At 45.3% G+C, this 17112-nt stretch overlaps 1 protein-coding gene across 4 annotated transcripts in view; it reads left to right on the top strand.

Annotated features, from left to right (window-relative positions):
* The window catches only part of rsph10b (radial spoke head 10 homolog B), a 116029-nt gene that overhangs the window by 63420 nt on the left and 35497 nt on the right, over window positions 1-17112 (top strand). For all 4 annotated transcript variants that reach the window (XM_038820180.1, XM_038820179.1, XM_038820178.1 and 1 more), the window contains exons 10-13: window positions 5422-5611; window positions 7950-8061; window positions 10227-10306; window positions 11501-11649. In XM_038820180.1, the coding sequence (XP_038676108.1) occupies window positions 5422-5611; window positions 7950-8061; window positions 10227-10306; window positions 11501-11649 (531 nt within the window). The remainder of the gene's footprint in view (window positions 1-5421; window positions 5612-7949; window positions 8062-10226; window positions 10307-11500; window positions 11650-17112) is intronic.

The raw sequence follows: 17112 nt of genomic DNA, 5'->3' as shown, positions 1-17112 counted from the left end.
TTTTTCGCTTGTTTGTCTTTTGTTTTTAGGGACTGGGCTTGGGGGAGAGGATTGGGAGGAGGGGGGCCTGGGCAGGTGCTTCCCACACTAGCCAGGGTAGGTTGGCGAGTGAACGGGATGTGGGGGAGTAGGGGCCGAGGTAATTGGAACCTGGTCAAACAGGTTTCGATGGGCGTGGGAGGTGTGAAAGGTGGGGGATGGGATCAATTCTGGGAGAGGTGTTTTCCAGAGGAAGTGGATGGAAGGATTCTGGGATGGGGGAGGAATTTGACGGCAATAAAGGGACGGAGTGGGTCAGGTCCAGTGGGCAGAGCCCAGGGTTACGATGATGACGGATAGGAGGGGCGGGGGTGGTGAGAGACCCCCAGTCATAATAATAACGTGGAACGCAATGGGAATGGGTGGACCGGTGAAGAAGTCGATGGTGTTTGCGCATTTAAAGAGCCTAAAGGTTGATGTAGTGATGTTGAAGGAGCCCACCGGAGGGTAAAGGATCAGGTGAGGCTGAGGATGGGCTGGGTGAGTCAGGTGTTCCGTTTTGGGTTTGATAGTAGGGCTCGGGGGTAGCGGCATTGGTGGGCAAGAGGGTGAGGTTCCAGATGGAGAAGGTGGTGGCGGACTAGAGGGGCAGGTATGTGATTGTGATGGGGGTGTTGGACGGGAGGTTGGTGGCGCTGGCGAGTGTATATGGCCCCAACTGGGATGTTGTAGGGTTTGTGAAGAAGGTGTTGGGTGCCATCCTGGACTTGAACACTCATGAGTTAATAGTAGAAGGGAGTGGAAAATGGTGCAAGAGCTAAGGATGGACAGGTCGCAGCCATACTCGCTGGCCAGGTTGGGGTGTGGGGGAGTGAGGGCGTTGACTGGGCTCATGAGAGACTTGGGAGGAGTGGACCCGTAGAGGTTCCTGCACCCGAGGGAGCGGGAGTACTCATTTTTCTCCCTGGTACATAAAGTGTATTCGAGAATAGAGATGGGGAAGGCTGGGGTCAAAGGGTCAGCGTACTCAGCGATAGCGATTTTGGACCATGCGCTGCATTGGGTGGATGTGGTCTTGGAGAAGGGGGCGGCCCAGAGGTCGGGGTGGAGAATGGATGTGGGATTGTTGAGGGACTGGAGTTTTTATGATAAGATTGGGAAGCTGATTGAGGAATTTGTGGAATTTAATTGCACAGGGAAGTTTCGCAGGCAGTGGTTTAGGAGGCTCTGAAGGCAGTAGCGAAGGGGGAGGTGATCTCGTTTAAGGCTAAGGTGGACAAGGAAGAGAGGGAGGAGCGGCAAAAGTTGATAGGGGAGATGTTGGAGGTGGATAGGAGGTATGGAGGGGACCAGGACCTGGCCTTTCTGGACAGGAGGAAGAAGCTTCAGGATAAGTTTGATCGGTTGTCCACAGGGAAGGCAGTGTGCCAATTGAAACGGTCGAGGGGGGAAATCCTTCGAGCTTGATGAGCTTGATGAGAAGGTGGGGAGTATGTTGGCCAGCCAGCTCCAGAGGGAGGCGGCGGCGAGGGACGGGATAAGACAGGGAAGCTAATGGTGGCCCCGGAACAGAGTAATGAGGTTTTTTGAGGATTATAGGTATAGGTTGGAGGTGCTGAGAGACGAGCAAGAGATGAAGGAGTTCCTGGACAGGTTGGAGCGTCCAAGGTTGGGGGAAGAAATTAGGGCAGGAATGGAGATGCCAGTGGGGGAACTGGAGGTAAAAGAGGCAATCGGAAGGATGCAGTCAGGGAAGGCGGCAGGACTGGAATGGTTCTCAGTGGACCATTGTAAAAGGTTTAAGGACAAATTGGTGCCACTGATTGAGGATGTGATAGGTTGGGGGTTTTTGCCGCAAACGTTGGGTCAGGCTTCGATTTCCCTGCTGTTAAAAAAGGATAAGGACCCGGTGGAGTGTGGATCATACAGGCCCATATCCCAATTAAATGTGGATGCCACGATATTGGCGAAGGTGCTGCCGGCAAGGTTGGAGGGGTGCCTCCTGAAGGTAATAGGAGAGGATCAGGCAGGGTTAGTGAAGGGAAGGCAGCTGTTCTTGAATGTGAAAAGGTTGTTAAATGTGATCATGTCACCAACGGATGGAAAGGAGACGTAGGTGGTGGTGGCACTGGATGCAGAGAAGGCTTTTGTTGGGGTATAGTGGGGTTATTTGATGGTCGTATTGGGAAAATTTGGAATTGGGTTGAGGTTTACGGCGTGGGTATGATTGCTGCATAGGGAACCGATGACGAGTGTTCGCACTAATAATATGAATTTGGGGAATTTTGCTCTGCACCGGGATACTAGGCAGGAGTATCCTCTGCCCCTCTTGCTGTTTGCATTGGCTATAGAGCCTCTGGCCATCGCTCTAAGGAGCTTGGGATTGAGGAGGGGGATAGTGAGGAGCGGTGGAACATAGGGTATCCTTTAATGCTGACGATTTGCTGCTGTACATCTCAGAGCCGAGCACGTTGTTGCCAGCGTTTAGAGAACCCCAAAGTGTATCATGGAGTTCATCTGACCCACAACTTTTAATAGATTGTGGTATGGGGGAGCACACGTCCCACTATACAGGTGTGGTACAGCAGAAATGGAAAAGTATTTTTTTTAAACAAAACAATGTTTATTCTATGAACTCAAGTTAACCTTTTTAAAACATACAGTGAACATCTTAGCAACCATTAATTAAAATACAACCCCCAAAGACTACAACACTAAGTAATCCTTTAAGCTTTCCTTTTAACATCCATAAGACTTAAAAACACCTTTTAACAGAAAGACATCAGGCTTAACTTCAACAGTTACCATGTTGAAATCAGCAAATGGACACTCATAAGCTTTCAGAGATTCACACACATCCTGCTGTGATTGCAGCTTCTCCAAAACTAAAATGAAACCAAACCCACCCTGCAGCAAAAAAGCCTAAAGCGATAGTAAAAAGCTGACAGACAGCCCAGCTCCACCCACTCTGACATCACTGCAGTAATAAACACCCATTTCTTAAAGGTATTCTCACCAGATATTTATATGCACACCCATTTATAAATACCCATTTCTTAAAGTTACTCTCACATGACAACATCAGTGGGGAATATAATGCGTCTGCTCCAAAGATTCGGTGATGAAGGAGCTGTGCTCCGAAAGCTGGTGATTCCAAACAAACCTGTTGGACTTTAACCTGGTGTCGTTGAATGCTTAAGGGGGTAGAGGGAGGGAAGGGGGTTTGCTTAAGGGGGTGGAGGGAGGGAAGGGGGTTTATTTGTTGTTTGTTTTTCATTTTTAAACCAGCGAGTCGATATCTTAGGTTGTTTTAGGTGGGGCTGTTTTGTTGTTTTCCTGTGTTTTTTTTCTGTTTGTATGGTGAAAATGATGAAAAAATGGCGAATAAAAAGATTTTTTAAAAATCTGATGCCCTCTCGCCTACACATGTTCAATAGCTCAGTTCAATTTCTATACTCACTAGCATGTGGGATTTGAAGTAATCTGAGTTTTAAAGATCCTGCTTTTTAATCTCCTCCCTAGCTCCCTGAAATCTACTTTCAGGACCACATCCTTCTTCCGACCTAAGTTATCGATACTGACATGGACCATTCCCTCTGGTTGTTCACACTCCTGCAGAAGAACGTCCTGCAGACACCCTTGTCCCTGGCACTAATGAGACAACATACCATTCTGGAGTCATGTCTGCGGCCACGGAAGCGCATGTCTGTTCCTCAATGAATCCCCTATCACTACTGCTCTTCCCCTCTTCTTCCTCCCCTCCTATACAGTTGAGGTGCTCATGGTGCCACAAATGTAGTTCTGACCACATTCCTCTGTGGAACTAACCAGTATCCAATATGAAAAACCAATTATTGCGTGGGATCTCAGGGGACTTTCTGCATTACCTGCCTGGTTCTCTTGGACTGCCTGGCTGTCACCCATTCATTTTCTGCCTCCATGCTCCTAGCCTGCAGTGTGACCACTTCTCTGAATGTGCTATTCACATAGCTCCCAGCCTCATGGATTTGCCACAGAGCCTCTTGCCGCTGCTCCAAAATATGGAGCTCAAAGTTCTGCAGCTGCTGACACTTCCTGCATATATGGTTGTCTAGGTCAACAGTAGCATCCACTACTTCCCATGTACCAGATGACACACATTCCATGCAAGGTGTGCTGCCCTGTCATGTCTTAAATTTACTTCACTGATGTTAACTTTATTTTACTTCAGTTTACTCATATTAATTGAATTTGGCCGTAACTTAATCAACCTTCCAACTATTGATAAACCTTTCTAGTACTGATAAATCTGACGCATACTTAACACACTTTACAAGTTGCAATAAACTTCCTACTGGCAGTTTGTGTTTCAAATATTAGATTTATTTACCATTGGACAATTATACAACTGTGTGTTATATTGGAATCATGGCAACCTATAAGTAATTAGAAACTAACATATTTATTGGGTGTTTGCATACAGAACTTCCTGGGATCATTTAAAGTAAAACAAAAATTTAGAGTGCCCAATTCTTTTTTTTTAAATTAAGGGGCAATTTAGCGTGGCCAATTCACCTATCCTGCACATCTTTGGGTTGTGGGGGTGAGACCCACACAGACACGGGGAGAATGTGCAAACTCCAGACGGACCGTGACCCAGGGCCGGGATCGAACCCGAGTCTTCAGCGCCGCGAGGCAGCAATGCTAACCACTGCGCCACTGTACTGCCCCTGGGATAATTTAAATACTGTAGATGTAGACAGATGTAGAACTAGGGGGCATAGCTTCCCAGGGGGCATAGCCTCAAAATAAGGGGAAATAGATTTAGGACTGAGTTTAGGAGGAACTTCTTCACCCAAAGGGTGGTGAATCTATGGATTGCTTGTCCAGTGAAACAGTAGAGGCTCCTTCATTAAATGTTTTTAAGATAAAGATAGATAGTTTTTTGAAGAATAAAGGGATTAAGGGTTATGGTGTTCGGGCCGGAAAGTGGAGCTGAGTCCACAAAAGATCAGCCATGATCTCATTGAATGGTGGAGCAGGCTGGAGGGGCCAGATGGCCTACTCCTGCTCCATATTTTTATGTTCTTCTTATGTTCTTATGTATAAGTTATTAACTTGGATGTTTCATGATTAATCACAGCATTAGAGTTTACTTGTTTGTAAACAGATTTTTTTCCATCGTGACCTACATACCTGATTGATCTGTGCAAATCATGTGACAGTTAATTAATTCTCACTCATTAAGCTACCAAGGAAAGATTCCTGTGTTTTTAGCCCATCTCCACTGTGCAGCTAACTATATCCTTCCTCTGTTCTTCTTATTCTGCACTTGCTCCTCGCCCCAATGCTACACCTTCATTTCACCTTTGGTTGAGGATTTCAATTCATATGCATTTTATACAGTTATTTTATACAAATTCAATGTTATGTGACTTTAGATTTTGAATTATTTTTGTGCAGTTAGAGTACACTACTCTCCGATATCTGGCAGAACTGAAGAAAGTGTACAGTTTCTACAGTAGCCTGGGACATCAGCAAACACTGGATAATACTTTCTTACTGAGCAAACTCCAGTTCTGGCGGTTTCTAAAAGATTGTAAATTTCACCATTACACCCTGAGTCTGGCTGACATGGATAAGATCCTTCAAGGTAATTAAATTTCCTTTGGATCATAAATCTACATCCTGTAATTTAGTATTTCGGCATGATAATTATAATGCGCTGTAGCCAGAAAATAACTTTCTGCTAGCCAATTACTCTTTAAGAAATGTTGCACTGTTTGATAGACTTGAGTTAAAAGCTTCATTCGGAGAGTGGCATGTGGCACAGTGGTTAGCACAGGGACTGCGGCACTGAGGACCCGGGTTCGAATCCCGGCTATTTTGGTGGTGAAAGCTTTCAACTTACTGGGTAATTTCCAATGTTGGCTCCCGTACAGTATTATAGGGTGAACCTTGGACAAATAGCGGTTTGCTTGCGACCACCCATGTATTTGGGTCACCGTAACCGGCAACGTATCATGAAGTGCCACGCAGCTATAGCTTTGTTGGCTTTTGGGATGTTGGTGGTCTCGTCAGCAGCGGGAGTTGGCTGAATACATCCATGTTCACGATCTGCAGCCCCAACAATACTACAACATGTACCAATACGTCACCATTAAGAGGCCCCACATCTGAAATCAGGCCGACCCTATGGGCAGAATGGCCTTGTCTTCTTTGAAGAGTCCCAACAGTGGGTTGTGATCCGTCAACACCATGAAATAACACCCATACACGTACTGATGAAACTTCTTTACAGCAAAGACTACGGTTAAAACTTTTTTCTCGATTTGCGCATAATTGTGCTCAGCCGGAGTGGCACGTTGCGCAGTGGTTAGCACTGGGACTGCAGCGCTGAGGACCCGGGTTCAAATCCCGGCCCTGGGTCACTGTACGTGTGGAGTTTGCAGATTCTCCCTGTGTTGCATGGGTTTCACCCCCACAACCCAAACATATGCAGGTTAGTTGAATTGGCCACGCTAAATTGCCCCTTAATTGGAAAACAAATAATTCGGTACTCAAAATTGTAAAAAAATTATTCCTTCGTGCTCAAAATTATGAGTGGGCTTTCTTCGGGTGAATGAGGAGAAACTGGTAGGCGAGTTGATAATCGGAAGACACAGTAATAGACAGCGGGGTGAGTAGAATTATTTTTACATGCAAACTGTTATGATCTGCAATGTCCTGCCTGAAAGCAGATCCTGGATGCAGATTCAGTGGTAACTTTTGTAAGGAAATTGGATATCTTCAGCGAAAGGAAATTTTCTAGGACTCTCAGCAGAGTGTGGGGAGAAATATTAATTTTAAAATGTTGACTCACTCCTACTGTGCTGTACGATTCTAAAACTGTTATCTAAGTTTGAAATAATGCACAATGAAGGTAACTAAATACACGGAAAGGTTGTTCACTAAATAGCTCTGCATAAAAACACTGAGAAATGGATAAGTAACAGGCTGATTAGCAGGACGCAACAAGTTTCTTTTATGACATTTATGCCTAATGAGAGTTCTGATGAAAGGTCATGAGCTGAAACATTGGGCGGAATTTAACGGACAAATTTCTAAGTTTGTTGTGGTCGGTTTTGCTGGGGGTTTCCTGCCGGTGTGTTTCCCTATGCAAGTTGTGTTGAATAAGGAGCCTGAGCGGGAAACACGAGGCTGAAGCCACACGCAGCCCCGTTTTGTGCAGGGGAGCTCCATGTAAATTTGCATGGCAAGGAATACTGAATTGCTTGCTGGTTTGTGCTCCCAAGGGGTTCATAAACCAGTTGCAATTCACCTCCAGCAGGAGAACATAGTCTCCCAAATGGAGACTCCTACCCCATGTTATTAAATGGCGGAGCAGGCTCAAGGGGCTCAACTGCTGCTCCTTTTTTGTGTGTTCAAATAAAGAAATCAGTTAAAATGTAAACTTGCATTAGTGTATTAGTACCTTCCAAACCCATAACTACTTCCACCCAGAAGGACAAGGGCAGCAGATACATGGGAATACCATCTGCTGGAGGTTCCCCTCCAAACCACTCACCATCCTGACTTTGAAATATATTGCCGTTCCTTCGCTGTCACTGAGTCAAAATCCTGAAACTCTCTCCTGAACAGCACTGTGGGTGTACGTACACCACATGGACAGCAATGGTTCAAAAAGGCAGCGCATTACCAATTTCTCAAGGACAATTAAGGATGGGCAATGAATGCTGGTCTTACCAGTGAAGCCCACATCCCTTGAATGATTAAAAAATTATGTAAAATTTAAAGTCTGAAATGAAAGTCCGCTAATTTATTAAGGATATATCCCATTCTAATATTTTATGTTACTCTTTGGGAATCAAGTTTGCTATATTCATAAAGTCTAAATTCATGAACTGTGTGGTGTAACAAATTTGACCATGTTATACATTTATTCTTCAGAAAAGCTAGATATTAAACCACAAATCTTCTGACTGTTGCAGGAAAATTTACTACAGTGGAGGAAACTCACTCTCCGTTTGATACATTTCTGCTGGGGAAATTCCTGAACAATGTCATTATTCTGGCATACCATATTTACCACAAGGAGCACGAGTAAGAGACCAATGTTTAGCTGCTGCCTTATTTAGGAAAAATCTGAAAATCACCCAACCATTTTCTTTCCATCCATTTTAAATTGATTATCAATGCATTAATTATATTTTAGGGTTTCATTTTCAAGAGTCTGTAGAGGCGGATCTGGAGGTGGGATCCATGAATGACAGGGAAATTCCACCAGGACCATGCCACAATCCTACAGGATTCTGCAGGAGCCAAGTTGACAGTGGGACTGGTTACCTGACCGGCCTCGGCAGATAGCCGATTAAGCCCCTTGAGGACTTAATTAAGGACACTCTACTAATCAGGCTTGGATGTTCCAGCCACGATGTTCTTGTCCAAACCAGGAGGCCATCCATGAAAGATTGGCAGCCTCCCAGCTGCAAACTGAGTATCTGTTGGAGTTGGAGGTGCCATTCAGTGAGGGGAGGCACCACAGTAATAGACAGCTGCAACCACAGCATTGTCCCTAACTGGGAAAGCTTTTCCTCTATGTCTGATGGCCCTAACCCTTTTGGGCCTCCCTACATCCTCCATTTGTGGCTGGGACCATGAATTGAGTTACCTTTGCACCTCCCTATACACTTCAGCAGTCCCAACCTCTGATAGTGGGCTGCCAATTTTTCACTGCTGGGTGGCTTCCTTGATGCAAGAGCTTGCCTTTGCCAAAATCCCCCTCAGGGACCCACTGGTATTCTGGGTTCTCAACCCACATTTCATCTCCATGAACGGATCAGGATCCAGGAATATACATTCTGCAGTTAATACTTATAATACATTTTGGTTTTGAATCACACTATTTGAGGATCTCATGACATGCAATAAAAAACGTACATTGTTTACTGATGTCAATTATGTAACAGTGTTGGCTTTTGATAATTATCGATCCTTGAAGTTTAATTCAATGTAACTATTCCCCCATTTACAACCAGTGAGGCCCTTGTTTTACGTGAAACCTTTAAGCAAACTGAGGTCAAGATGGGTTAATGAAACATTTTTCTTTTATTGCCATTCACGAAGTCTGAGTGGGACAATGTAACTCAGGCCAGGTGTGGGCATATACCTCTCAGTGTGGCAATTTTACCCCCAGGCTGTTAACCTCTAAATGAATTGCCCACTACATCTTCGATCCAATTTCCTAACATCTCCCAGTCATCACACCAGAAATGAGACAAGTTACTCCATTCAGTCACAAACATTCGGCGAGTATGTTTACAATGCATGCGTATTTGGCAGTTTTACATGTATGGGGCAAAATTGTTTGAATCTTCTCAATGTCTGGTCACTACAAGGTAATTATGAGAAATGCCTGCTTTCAAATCCTTTTTTTAATATATAAATTTAGAGTACCCAATTCATTTTTTCCAATTAAGGGACAATTTAGCATGGCCAATCCACCTACCCTGCACATCTTTGAGTTGTGGGGGTGAAACCCACACAAACAGGAAAAAGTGCAAACTCCATACGAACAGTGACCCAGGGCCAGGATCGAACCTGGACCTCGGCGCTGTGAGACAGCAGTGCTAACCACTGCGCTGCTGTGCTGCCCTGCTTTCAAAGCCTGTTTTTCTGGGATCTTGAAAAGAAATTTGGAGCTCTGTTTCTGAGAAGGAAACTGACAGTCTGAGACAATGGGGATCTAATGAAGGGCTTTGAGTAATGTATAGCTTCAAACGATGCTTGAATGAGCAATTCAATGTTGAGTGTTGGTGCATGAAAAACATCTTTGTTGTTTTGATATCTTGAGGAGAACAATATTTGGAATTATATGGAATATACTGTACAGAACCAGGTGATTCGGCCCAAACAACCCATGATGGCAGTTATAATCCATTTGTACTTCCTCCACCCTCATCTAACTCTATCAGCATAACCTTCAATTCCCTTCTCATCCATGTGTTTATCTAACTTCCTCCTAAATGCATCTACACCATTTGCCTCAACTGCTCCAGGAAATGTACTCAAGGATGTAACTACTGTAAATAGACTATCTGTACTGAGTATTCTTGATTTGTTTAAAGTTAAAATCAATTTTTCTTTTTGTTTATAGATCAAGGTATGGTGAGATAGAATATATATTGTAACATTTTACACAATGCAGTGTCAAGGGTTCTTAAACTGAACCAATACCCTTTGTCTCACTGATGATATTCTGATTTCAGAGGCCATGGTTCAATACTTGCTGCTTGTTTATCTAAGCTAATGACCAACAACCTTATTCCTTACGCCTGCAATGTTAACGGTATGTACAATTTACATACGCAAAGTAATAAACCAACCACTGAGCTCACAGTGATCTGCTGTGCTTCTACTTTGCTTAATCTGAATAGAACATGAGATTGTGAGGATATATTCTGGAATTTTGTAGGAATGATGTGGACCCGATTGGTGTACTGACCTTGTCACTTGTAAATTATGGGCAGTGTTACAGGATCATTGCTGGGAATCATTTTGTCAATTGTTCCTCTGCTCTAAATGCTAAAATAAGACATGGCATTATAACCCTCCAATGAGGGTGAGGGTAGTTATTTGTTGCAAATTGCTAGACTACACATATAATCAACAAACTAATTTCTGTCAAGACAACACAACACAAGACAAGACAACACTTGTATGTGCCCATTGCAGATGCTGGACATGATAGTAGTTCCATACACAACTCTGGTATTCATCTAGTGAAAATATAACTTCATTGTTTACTAACAAAGGTTTCACATGTAGTATTAAAAAAAAACAACCTTGCCGGAGACGGATACTGCTAGCTTGGGGGGACTCAAAGCCCCCGAAGTTGGAGACCTGGCTAACTGACATGGCGAGCTTTCTCGGCGTAGAGAAGATTAAGTTCGCCTTGAGAGGGTCACTGTTAGGGTTCGCCCGTTTGGGATGCCAAAATACCTCATTAAAATTGTTTATTAAAAAAAACAACCTTGGAATGAAATTGTTCATCAACGCTTCTGCAGGTTGAACTTCTTGTGAATTTACACAAAATAGCCAATTATGTTGGGCAAGATAGATATTCTATCTGGATTGTTTGTTTGCATAATCTGTTTTCAGGTCGAAACTATTTGGTACTTAGGAATTTATTAAATAGTCATCTTCACTGCCATAAGAAAACATGGATATACAATTGCTGCTGAAAATTGTTTTGGTTAAGAGGAAATGGTGAGACATATACTGGTGTATGTAATTTTCAGCATCCTTATAGTCAATTAAGTTTAGAGGTTAGACTTTTTATTGTTATTTTTTTCTATTTTTGTAATAATATATAAACCTTATTGGTTTATGACTAGTTGATGAAATTGCTATGTTTAGTATCCCAAAGGGAGGCATGATGAAAGTAACATTTAAAAGGAGAAATTGAGGTAAAAATATAAATGTTGCCGACCATGCTATTTCTCCGTTGTCCTCTGTCCTGTTGGATTCCCTTTTGATGCAGGAAATCTGTTTCAAGAAAATCAATGTGTTGTAATCGCACTTGGCTATATAAATAAATGCTGGGAGATATACAGATTCTACTGCATACAAAATCGAAGGCCACCCAACACCAACATTATGACAATGAGGCACTTCATGTGGATACTCAAGGTACATTCTTGGTCTGTTTTGTGCAACAATGATATATCTTGTGATTGAATATTATGTTAAGGATTATCACTAGTCACTGACATTGTTATATTATGTAAGGAACCCTCCTATCAATCCTTGTTGGACTCTTGATTCCACTTTAATTCCTGTTCTTTTGGCTGTTATGATTCCTGCACCTGGGCATTGCTGAGGCTTACACCTTTAATTTTAAAAAGTAGTAGTAGGATATGCTGACATCAGCGGTGACACGTCTTGACAAAGTTGGCTGGCAGCCATTCGGCTACTTTCATTTCCTGGGACATGGCAAATACTTGATGCAGATTAATGCAGATCACTCCAGAATGTCCTGCTGGTCTCTCTCTCTTATTTTTGCTTTCAGTTTTGTTTGGGACCTGTAGAGCTAAACAGAATCCTTTTGAGTCTCTTTCCCAGAAGAGGGGAATTCTCTCGCAAATCTTAGCTGAAACACTCTTCAGGTATACAGAACAATTTGTGAATACGCAAAGCCTGAAGACAGAGCTGGGGAAGGGGAACTTTCTGGATTCCTTTCCTATTAAAGGCACCAGACCACTCGATGGCCTTGGGAAAACTACTGCTCTGATATTCTGTTTAACTGAGATGAGCTGTTGGTGAGTCTGCTGAAGCTGACCACACATCAGAAACTGAGCAGACCTGAAGTAAATCTTCCGTGGGCAAGGCTCAGCCCAACACAAAGTTAGTGTGTGTCTGCAGAGGTGATCCCACTGCCTGAGTGGTCCACCTTGAAGATCCAAACTAACCAATGGTTAAACATCTAGCATTCTGACAGGATTACCGCCTACAAGAACATTAATCCCAGTAATGAAGATCCTCAAATCTCTCATACCTCTTAAACCCTGTTATTTTTTAACCTTTCCAACCCCATCACCATGTGTCTGTCTTTTGTGTGTCTGAGTGGAGGGTGGGATGTGGTTTTGGGAATAGGTAGACTAATAGACCATCATTCTATTATTTCCATTATATGTTCATCTTTTATTCTTGTTATAAATAAACAGTTTGTTAATGTTTTACTTATAAATCTGGTGCCTGTAACTTATTGGAGCAATCAAGGGTTAAGTATCTCAGGAAAATACACAATTATTGGTTAATTCACTTATGTTGGGACTCTGGGGTCTGTAAGGCTGGAACTGACAATTATTATCACAAATTTAGGCTCTTGCCTTGGGAATTTTCTTGGGTGGAACCAGTCATTGCCAGAAGTGGTCCAAACATTTTATGTTTAGGGGTGTGCCCTGTACTCTGTAACATCTAACTCTATGAAAGCACTTCTTAAATTTCTTAATGTTTTTGGGTCAAAATCCTGGAACTTCCGTCCTGTAAACATTGTGGGTGTACTTACACCACATGATCTGCAGTGGTTTAAAAAGGCACATTCCCCCTCTTCTGACTCCTTGCTTCTCGCCGCCCTGCCATTTTTGTTTAAATCCTCTCCAACCATTCTAACAAATACTCCCCCTAGGGCATCAGTCCGAGGTATAATCCATCTAGTTTGTACTGGTCCCACCTCCCCCAGAACTGATTCCAATGTCCCAGGAATCTGAAACTGTCCCCCTCACCCATCTCTTCAGCGATGCATTCACCTGATATATCCTGCTATTTATACCCTGCCTAGCACGTGGCATTGGTGGTGAACCCCAGATCACTACTTTTGAAGTCCTACTTTTCAAATTACTTCTTAACCTCCTATATTCTGCTCTTAGGACCTCATCCCTTTTTATTACCTATGTCATTTGTACCAATGTGTACAACAACCACTGGCTTTCACCCTCCCTTTCAGAATATCCTGTAGCCGCTCTGAAACAATTGTTGACCCTGGCATCAGGGAGACAACACATCATCCTGGAGTCTTCTTTGTGGCCACATAAACACTTATCTATTCCCCTTATAATTTAATCCCCTCTAACTATTGCATTCCCACACTTTTTACTCCTCCCCTGTGTAGCAGAGCCAACTGTGGTGAAATGAATTTGGCTGTTACTGCTTTCCCTGAGAGGTCATTCCCCTCAACAGTATCCAAAGCGGTATATCGTTTTGCAGGGTAATAGTTGCAGGAGATTCCTGCACTGCCTGCCTAGTCTTCATACTCTGCCTGGTGGTCACCCATTCCCTGCCTGGATTCTTAGCTTATGACCACCTCTCTATACGTGCTACATATGAAAAGGGATTAATGACATGCCGAATGACCTATTTAAGCGAGCAATATAAGTGGAGTCTCATTCTTGTTTCAGGTGTAGGCATCAAAACCAGCAGGTGGAGACAAGTAGCTGTTGCTTTTGAAAAGGATTTGGTTCAGAGTTATATTATTTGTCATTGGAAATCCGTGGGCTGCAGCATTAATTGCTGTCAGAATAATGAAAACCTGGAAATTAGGGTGTGCAATTTTCTCCCATCTTTTTTGTAAGTGTTAATACCTTTTGTGTGCTACCTTTTGTCTGGACTTCTAAGATCTTATCCAAGCAACTGGTGAGCGGAGGCAGTGAGCATTGGCATGCAGCTTAACAACTGCATCTGATTCTAGCCTAATTCAATGCATTTAACATCAGGGTCTGCTGGATAATCAAACAAGTGCTGGTCCTGATGCACGATCAATTACACAAAGACAAGAGTTGGATGCAATCAAAGCTTTATTACACTAAGATGTGTGGTCTCCTACAGCAGCTGGCGAAATAGCTGCTGTATGGGGATCACACATATTTATACTCCGCCTACTGGGTGGAGCCAGCAGGCAGGGAACTACCCCTGTACCTGTAGTACAGGGCCTTACCATAAAGCACCTACATCGACATCCTCTATATACAATATATACATCAGTGGTGACTACCACATTCATCCCCTGTTAAAAAATTGAGTCCGGCGGGGGTGGTGGAGAACTATATACAGAAAGATGTGTTTTCAAAATACAGATAATATTACAAATTCTGGCGGTCCGGAGCCTTGATCTGTCATTGAGAGCGCCGCAGTTCTGGCGGCACCTCTGGCGTCGGTTTGGTTTTCGGTGACGCCGGGAGCATGTCGGAATCCTCTTCATCCCCGGGAGGACGGATTGTCCTGGAGCGGGAGCTGTGGTGGGGTGCGCCGGGGAGGGGAGGGTGGTGCCGGGTTGGATGTGTGTGTGTGTGTGTGTGGAACCAGCTGGTGCCAGGTCCCTGAGGGAGACTGTCTTGGCGGCCGTCGGGGTACGCTACGTAGGCGTACTGCGGGTTGGCGTGAAGTAGCTGTACCCTCTCAACCAACGGATTCGCCTTGTGGAGTCGAACGTGTCTACGGAGAAGAACGGGTCCTGACGCTGCTAGCCATGTCGGGAGCGAAACCCCGGAGGTGGACTTCCTAGGGAAGGCAAAGAGACGTTCATGGGGTGTTTCATTAGTCGCGGTGCACAGGAGCGACCGAATGAAGTGAAGGGCATCAGGGAGGACCTCCTACCAGCAGGCGTCCGGGAGATTTCTGGACCATAGGGCCAGTTGGACGGCCTTCCAGACCGTCCCATTCTCCCGCTCCACCTGCCCGTTTCCTCTGGGGTTGTAGCTGGTCGTCCTGCTTGAGGCAATGCCCCTGTTGAGCAGGAACTGGCGCAGCTCATCGCTCATGAATGAGGATCCCCTGTCGCTGTGGACGTAGGCGGGGAAGCCGAACAGAGCGAAGGTGATGTTGAGGGCTTTGCTGACGGTGGCAGACGTCATGAGATGGCGAAGGGGAATCTGGAGTATTCATCGACCACACTGAGAAAGTACGTGTTACGGTCGGTGGAGGGGAGGGGCCCTTTGAAGTTCACGCTGAGGCGTTCAAAGGGGTGGGAGGCCTTCACCAGGCGCGCATGGCTTACACTCCGCGCAGACCTGGCAGTCTCTGGTGATTGCCCTAACTTCCTCGATGGAGTAGGGCAGGTTGCGGGCCTTGATGAAATGGTAAAAACGTGTGACCCCCAGGTGACAGAAGTTGTCGTGCAGAGTCTGGAGTCGGTCTACCTGTGCACTAGCACATGTACCTCGGGATAGGGCATCAGGGGGGGTTGTTGAGCTTACCGGGGCGATACAAAATCTTGTAGTTGTAGGTGGAGAGCTCGATCCTCCACCTCAAGATTTTATCGTTTTTGATCTTGCCCCGCTGTGTGTTATTAAACATGAAGGCAACCGACCGTTGGTCAGTGAGGAGAGTGAATCTCCTGCCAGCCAAGTAATGCCTCCAATGCCGCACAGCTTCAACGATGGCTTGGGCCTCTTTTTTGACAGAGGAATGCCGAATTTCAGAGGCATGTATGGTGCGGGAAAAGAGTGCCAGGGGCCTGCCTGCCTGGTTGAGGGTGGTGGCCAGAGCGACGTCTGATGCATCCCTCTCGACTTGGAATTGTAACGTCTCATCGACCGCGTGCATCGCGGCCTTGCCGACGTCGGCCTTCAAACGGTCGAAGGCCTGGTGAGCCTCGGCCGTCAGGGGAAAAACAGTGGTTTGAATGAGTGGGCGGGCCTTGTCCGGGTAGTTTGGGACCCACTGGGTGTAATAAGAAAAGAACCCCAGGCATCGTTTAAGAGCCTTGGAACAGTGGGGAAGGGGGAGTTCCATGAGGGAGCACATGTGATCGGGGTCAGGCCCCAGAACTCCGTTCTGGACCACATAGCCGAGGATGGCTAATCGGTCTGTGCTGAACATGCACTTCTCCTTGTTGTAGGTCAGGTTGACGAGAGTGGCGGTGTGGAGAAATTTGGCACGGTTGGCGTCATGGTCCTGCTGATCATGGCCACAGATGGTGACATTGTCCAGGTACGGGAAAGTGGCCCGCAGTCCGTACCGGTGAACCATTCGGTCCATCTCCCGTTGGAAGACCGAGATCCCGTTGGTGACGCCAAAGGGAACCCTGAGAAAGTAGTAAAGGCGGCCATCTGCCTCGAAGGCAGTGTATGGGCGATCCGCCTTGCGGATGGTAGGCAGATGGTGGTAGGCAGATTTCAGGTTCACAGTTGAGGAGACCCGGGACTGTGCAATCTGATTGACCATATCAGATATGTGTGGGAGGGGGTACGCGTCGAGCTGCGTGTACCGATTGATGGTCTGACTGTAGTCAATGACCATCCTGTATTTCTCCCCAGTTTTCACAGCAACCACTTGGGCTCTCCAGGGGCTGTTGCTGGCATTGATTATGCCTTTCCAAAGCAGTCACTGGACTTCGGACCTGATGAAGGTCCTGTCCTGGGCGCTGTACTGTCTGCTCCTGGTGGTGACGGGTTTGCAATTCAGGGTTAGGTTTGAAAATAGGGAAGGTGGGTCGACCTTTAGGGTCGGGAGGCCGCACACATTAAGGGGTCGTAGGGGCCCACCGAATTTCAGTGTTAGGCTCTGGAGGTTGCACTGAAGTCCAGACCAAGTAGCAGGGCAACGCAGAGGTTGAGAAGGATATAGAGGCGGAAGCCGCTGAACTCCACACCTTGG

Source organism: Scyliorhinus canicula, chromosome 15 (genome assembly GCF_902713615.1).
Source record: "Scyliorhinus canicula chromosome 15, sScyCan1.1, whole genome shotgun sequence".
Taxonomy (NCBI): domain Eukaryota; kingdom Metazoa; phylum Chordata; class Chondrichthyes; order Carcharhiniformes; family Scyliorhinidae; genus Scyliorhinus; species Scyliorhinus canicula.
This window is presented reverse-complemented; position numbering and strand designations above follow the sequence as displayed.